At 33.7% G+C, this 6,488-nt stretch overlaps 1 protein-coding gene across 1 annotated transcript; it reads left to right on the plus strand.

The window, feature by feature from the left end:
- The first annotated feature begins 3,824 nt into the window (after positions 1-3,824).
- LOC125204211 (heavy metal-associated isoprenylated plant protein 3-like) lies at positions 3,825-6,088 on the plus strand. Its single transcript, XM_048102804.1, has 5 exons — positions 3,825-3,966; positions 4,087-4,228; positions 4,801-5,012; positions 5,130-5,220; positions 5,316-6,088. Exons 1-5 carry the CDS (start codon positions 3,958-3,960, stop codon positions 5,816-5,818), a joined length of 957 nt encoding a protein of 318 aa, XP_047958761.1. The 5' UTR covers positions 3,825-3,957; the 3' UTR covers positions 5,819-6,088.
- The last annotated feature ends 400 nt before the right edge of the window (positions 6,089-6,488 follow it).

The following is a 6,488-nucleotide window of genomic DNA, read 5'->3' on the forward strand; positions in this document are numbered from 1 at the left end:
GAGATAGTAATACTTACGCTCTAATGATGTGGATAACTTTTATTATAGTAGTAATATATGTTCTCAAAAGTTACACAGATAAAGAGGATTCTTAAATAATTATTCCCTCCGTTTCATAAAAATATGTACACTTTTCATTTTTGTCTGTCCAATAAAAATATGCGCATCCATTTTTGAAAAGTTATACTTCCTCTGTCCCATAAAATTATGTACACTTTCCATTTTCGTTCGTCCCACAATAATAAGTGCATTCCATTTTTTAAAGTTAAATCGATTTAATAATGTAGGTCTCACTATACTACTTTAACTATCATTCTTCCATTCTCTCTTACTTTACCAATTTTTTCTTAATTTTGTGTCATACCCATTGCTCATATTTTTATTGGACAGAGGGAGTATCGATTTAATAATGTAGATCCAACTATTCATTAACATTACTTTAACTACTCCCTCCGTCCCAAGGTATTAGACCAACTTTCCTTTTTGGGATGTCCCAACATATTAGACTCATTTCATTTTTTAGCAAAAAGCATCTATCTTATTTTATTCTCCACCTACTTTTTTCTCTCTTCTCTCCCCTACTTTTTCCCCCTCTCATACTTTACTCTCTCCAATTTAACTATTTAAATATCAATTCCTTAAATCATGTGCCCAAAAGAAGTGAGTCTAATACTCCGGGACGGAGGGAGTATCATTTTTCTCTTACTTTACCAATTTTGTCTTAATTCTCATCTCTATCCATCGCATATAATTTTTATAGGACGGAAGAAGTATAGGTATATTCATTAGTTTTTAAACTACATAACCGCGAAAATAATTTTAATTAAAAATTTAGTATTACATGGAACAAATTAAAGAAAACGAATAAAATGGCCACGTTTTAGGCTATAAATTAATTTGATTATATGTCACGTCACGGGTTACCTACCTAAAGTCCTAAACCAATAAGCATACGCGCTACAAATTTGACCTTTAAAGTATTGCTTCCTCAATTACTCCCTCAGTCCCGAATAAAAGTTACTAATTTTCGTTTTGGTCCGTTCTCAATTAAGAGTAGCACTTTATTTTTACCATAACTGGTAAGTAGGTCTCATATTCCATTAACTCATTTCACTCACATTTTATTATAAAACTAATATAAAAAAGTGGGTCCCACATTCCACTAACTTTTTCAACTAACTTTTCTTTATATTTCTTAAAATCCGTACCCAGTTAAAATATTACTCCTAATAGGGAACGAAGGGAGTAATGAATTATTGTTCCGAACTAGGAGAAATTCAAGGTAACTATTCGTAGGGATGGACACAAGCAAATTTATAGCTACATATAATAATCAAGAAAATAGACCCAAGGGGATCAATTATTGAAATTTTGTAGTAGTAGTACTTTTTTTTTGTACGTGTAACATAGCCCGCTAATTTTTAGTAGTAGTACGTTATTGTATTCCTAACTCTCAGCAAATTATTTTGAGTACACAAATTTGTGAATGTGGTCAATGAAGTACATCTAATTATTAAAAAGATTTGTGTAGTACGATTACAACATAGATGAAATAGAAGATTCTATTTATTTGAATATGATTATTGATAACAACCAAATTAAAAGGTCACCAAACGCACGCTTAAGTGGCAATAATCCTCTAATCACATTTCCTTTTGTTAATTTTTCTACATCTAATTGTTGAAAGTTAATGCAATATAGTGGAGTATTGTTTATGAAGGACAAAAGGACGAAAGAATCGTTCTCATTCTCTTTTGTCTTATGCAATAATTTTTTTAAATATACTTGTTCTTTATATTTTATAATATAAATTGTGTATCCATATGGCATTAATCATGTGTGTTTATAATTAAAATACGTTAGTGAAAAAGACGAAGCCGGATATGATTTATATGCCGTCTTTTAGTACGAAGATTAACAAAAATGCAAGATGCTAGAGTAGAAAACTGAAAAAAGTAACCGGTTATTGTTATTTATTCAATATTTGAATTAAATTAAGTATGTCAATTAATTGTTATTTATTAGGAAAAAACTCACCGGTTACCGTCACCAAATGCACACTTAAGCGAGGCTCATTACTATAAATACTACTCCTTCCGTCCCATTTAAGATGTCCAACTTTTATTTTTTTTATTTGTTCCAATTAAAATAACCATTTTCTAATTTTGGAAATAACCTCCTCTCTCCTATCTTCTTATTAAAATATTCAACTATTTTTTTTTCTCCTATTTTATTCCACCTAACAACTCCTCCTAAAATCTCGTGCCACTTAAGAATGTGGTCATCTTAAATTGGACGGAGAGAGTAAAAAATAAGGGTGTCAATTTATTGAAAACTAATGAAAAAGAAAATTGATGCCACTTGATTGGGGTGGAACGATTATGACGAAAATTACTACAACCATGTCACATTAATTTGAGTATATGCCACGGTTCACATCAAATTCAGAAATAGTAGTCCTTGTCAATCATAATTCACTACACTGAGTAAGAATTCCCAAGATCTTTTGGTTAATAGACAACTAAAATATTTAATGAAATACAGTGTGTTCCTCTGTTACAATGCAAAGTGACGTAAATTGTAATCTTACGGCATCAAACTATTTCATGAAAAAGATGAAGGCACGTATGAGCACACGTCTTGTATTAAGCTTAAATAATTACTCATAAATATAGTAAATAATTCTAACCATTGTGGTTTAGCTTATACAAAAAAAATCACCTTACTAATGAAATACAGTGTGTTCCTCTGTTACAATGCAAAGTGACGTAAATTGTAATCTTACGACATCAAACTATTTCATGAAAAAGATGAAGGCACGTATGAGCACACGTCTTGTATTAAGCTTAAATAATTACTCATAAATATAGTAAATAATTCTAACCATTGTGGTTTAGCTTATACAAAAAAAATCACCTTACTTTTGTGCCTTTGGAAGCATGTGCAAAGTAATTAGTACCAAGTCCACCCTATTTCGTTGCAAAGGCTCGTTTGATAAGAAAGATGAGATATAAAAAGATTTGCAAAGTAAGATAACAAATGCAGACTTCGTGTCAAGATAAGTTAAAATACGGGTTTTTTCGTTGTTGTTTGGTGAGGCAGAAATGCTATCCAACAAATTTGTGAGATACATATCCTTATATTTTGAGAAAAAAACTGCGGGCTTGGATGAGCCATAGAGAAATAACACAAGCTTACATGATAGGTTAACTATGATATCAAACATTTAAAAATAATCATATAAGTATCTATATCTAGCTATTACCAATTTATCAAACATGCACTGGGTAGAAAGATATATTCCCTATGTCCCACTTAAGATGACATGTTTTCCTTTTTAGTTTATCCCAACTAAGATGACACATTTTTTTTTCGGTAATTTTCTTTCTTTAATTAATACATCCAACTACTTTTTTTCATCCCTATTTAAATATTCATCTTTCTTTCTCTCTCTATTTTAATACTTAAACCCATTTTTTATATTTCTAATTAAATACATTAATTAATAACTCATAAAATTCCGTGGCAGTTAAGAAATGTGTCATCTTAGCCAGGATGGAGAGAATAGTAATTAAAGGGGTCGTGGTCATTAGTAATCAGTGATTATAGTGAAAAACGGCTGATTTGCCACGTAAGCAGATTACAATCCAGTCTAATCCGGCGGGCGTTGCATTCCCAATCCAACATACGCTTATACCATGACTCCCACACACACATACATGATCCCACACAAAACACATTTTCAATCTCTATTCGCTCCAGATATTTTTTTTTCGCTTCGTTTTAATTTTGGTGGGCCTAGAAGTGGGCCCGCACCTACCAGTTACGCTGTTCCGGGTTTCTTTATATACCGCAGCGGTTGCCTCCATTTTTCCCTCTTCAAACCAATCCCCAGTTTCGTATTCACACTAATTTCTAATTTTCCCCAAATTAACTAAACAGAGGAGATTCTGTGAAATGGGAGAGGTAATTGATTGTAAATTCGAAATCTAAATCATAGTAATTTTATCAATTCGTGAATTCTACTCTACCTCTGATTGTTTGGAGAATTGGTGGTTTTGCTCACTTTTCTGTTCCCCTTTTCAGAAGGTAGCGGCTCCGGAGAAGAAGGCGGCGGAAGGCGGCGGAAGGAAGGAGGAAGCCGGGCCGATCGAGGTTCTGTTGAAGCTTGACTTGCATTGCGAAGGTTGCGCGAAAAAGGTCAAACGAGCCGTTAGCCATTTCGAAGGTACTCAAATTTCCTAAATTTTTAATTCATTCAATTTTTTTCCGTGTAAATTTGGAAAGAAATTCAGTTCAATAATTTTATATTGGTAGATTAATAACTTTAATTAGTAGTGCCGTAGCTACAAGTAAATTACCTGGAAAAAAATTGACCTTTTGTTTTCTTTGTAGATGTTTGAGAGATGAAATTGAACACGCTTTTCTTGATAATTTAGATGTATGAATGAAGTTTCCCAATTAATTTCAGTATCTCTTTCTGAGTTACTATTTGTTTTTCCGACCACACCTAATTTTCTGGGTTCAGAGGTAGTGCAACATTTTATTGTTATACGGTAATTATAATTAAAAAATTCGTACTATTACAATTACAAAAACTGTGAGCTACTACTATTTTTATGAGTTCGTTGCAACTAACATAGAACTTTCCGGAGATCTCAGGGTAAAAACTTTCAATGTATATCATTATTCAACGGCTCTTTTTCAATTCCCTACATTTATTGAAAACGTGTATTTTAAATATCAGCGTTATCAATTTAATTATATTTGATTAATAAATAGCATTGCACGTTTGTGAAGGTGTTGAGAAAGTGAAGACTGACTGTGAGGCTAAGAAGTTGACCGTCTCCGGCAATGTTGACCCGGCGGCACTGCGCGAGAGGGTTGAGTACAAGACCAAAAAGAAGGTTGAGCTAATCTCTCCTCAGCCAAAAAAGCCCGCCGCTGCTGATAAGAAGGCCGACGAGAAGAAGGCAGAGGAGAAGAAAGGAGATGAAAAGAAATCTAAAGAGGTGAATTATAGAACTAATTAATAATCTTTTTAAGTGACCATTTAATTTTATTTGTACTAGTTTGTTAGCAAACTTCATTAATCAATTACTAACTCTTTTGTATATTTGCTACTCCAGCTTGCGGTTAGTACAGTGGTGGTGAAAGTCAGGCTGCACTGCGACGGGTGCGCGCATAAGATGAAGCGAGTCATAACGAAGCACATTGATGGTGAGTTTGGTCACACTTAATAATCAATTAATTTTAATCTTGCTGTCTTTCATGAATGTGTATGTGACTTGTGAGTTGGTTTGATTTAATTATAGGGGTGCACTCGGTAAAAACTGACCTAGCAAAGGACCTGGTCACGGTAACTGGGACGATGAACGAGAAGGAACTCACATCATACTTGAAAGAAAAACTCAATCGAGGTGTAGAAATCGTTCCTCCTCCAAAGAAAGACGACGCCAGTGGTGACAAGAAAGGAAAAGAAGCCGGAGGAGACAAAAAGGAGGGCGGCAGCGACAAGAAGGGAGCAGAGTCGAAGGCAGGGGACGAAAGCAAAGACACTAAGGTAGAAGTGAACAAGATGGAGTATCGTGGTTCGAATTTACAAACGCACTACGCCATGCCTATCTACAATCAAAATTATTACAATCAAGATTATGGCCTCCCAGTTAACCACTATCAAGATTACCCACCTAGCCAGGGCTACGGTAACACGGGCTACGTCGTGCAATATGCTCAGGGACCTCCACCTCCACCGCCAACGTACATGAACGATCAAATGTTCAGCGACGAAAATCCGAATGGATGCTCCATGATGTGAACGTGAAGATGACACTCCATGATAACGTATATATGAGAACAAATTAATTAGAAAAAAAATACTCCATATTGTTACGGTATAGTAGATGAATGCAGACCCGGGCGGTTGCCGGTGTTTGGGAGGTTGATTTATTGTTTAAATGTTGCTATCGATCAGTTGTTAGTTAAGTAAAATAAATTCAAATTTTGCTTCGCTAATGATGTTTTTTTAGCTTATCTTCGGACTGATTATTTTGTTCAATTAATAGTGTGATGTGAGCCTTCCTCAGCATGCGTGAATAATTTGTTTATTACTCTATCAATTATTCAATTTTTTAACAAATAACAAGATTATGTCTTATTCAAGCTATTTCTTTTATTAATTAATAAAAGATAACTTGTTCCTAAATAGGATTATGTGCTATTGAATTAATTAATGTAGAGCAACCGGTCTTTGGACGCTTTCAGTCTTTCACCCTCAGATGCTAAACTCCTATATTAGTACTACTCAATTTCATAAAAGATAGGAGTACATTCTTTCCATTTTGACACGATCAAATAAAATAGTCTCACTTCTATTTTTGATATATTTTTTTCTCTTTAATAAGAGGTAGATCTATTCTATATTAATATATTTTCACTTTTTTTTTTTTATCTTGCTCCTGCTTTATCAGTTACTCCGTTCCTTAAAA

The sequence above is a fragment of the Salvia hispanica genome, chromosome 2 (genome assembly GCF_023119035.1).
Source record: "Salvia hispanica cultivar TCC Black 2014 chromosome 2, UniMelb_Shisp_WGS_1.0, whole genome shotgun sequence".
NCBI classification, from domain to species: domain Eukaryota; kingdom Viridiplantae; phylum Streptophyta; class Magnoliopsida; order Lamiales; family Lamiaceae; genus Salvia; species Salvia hispanica.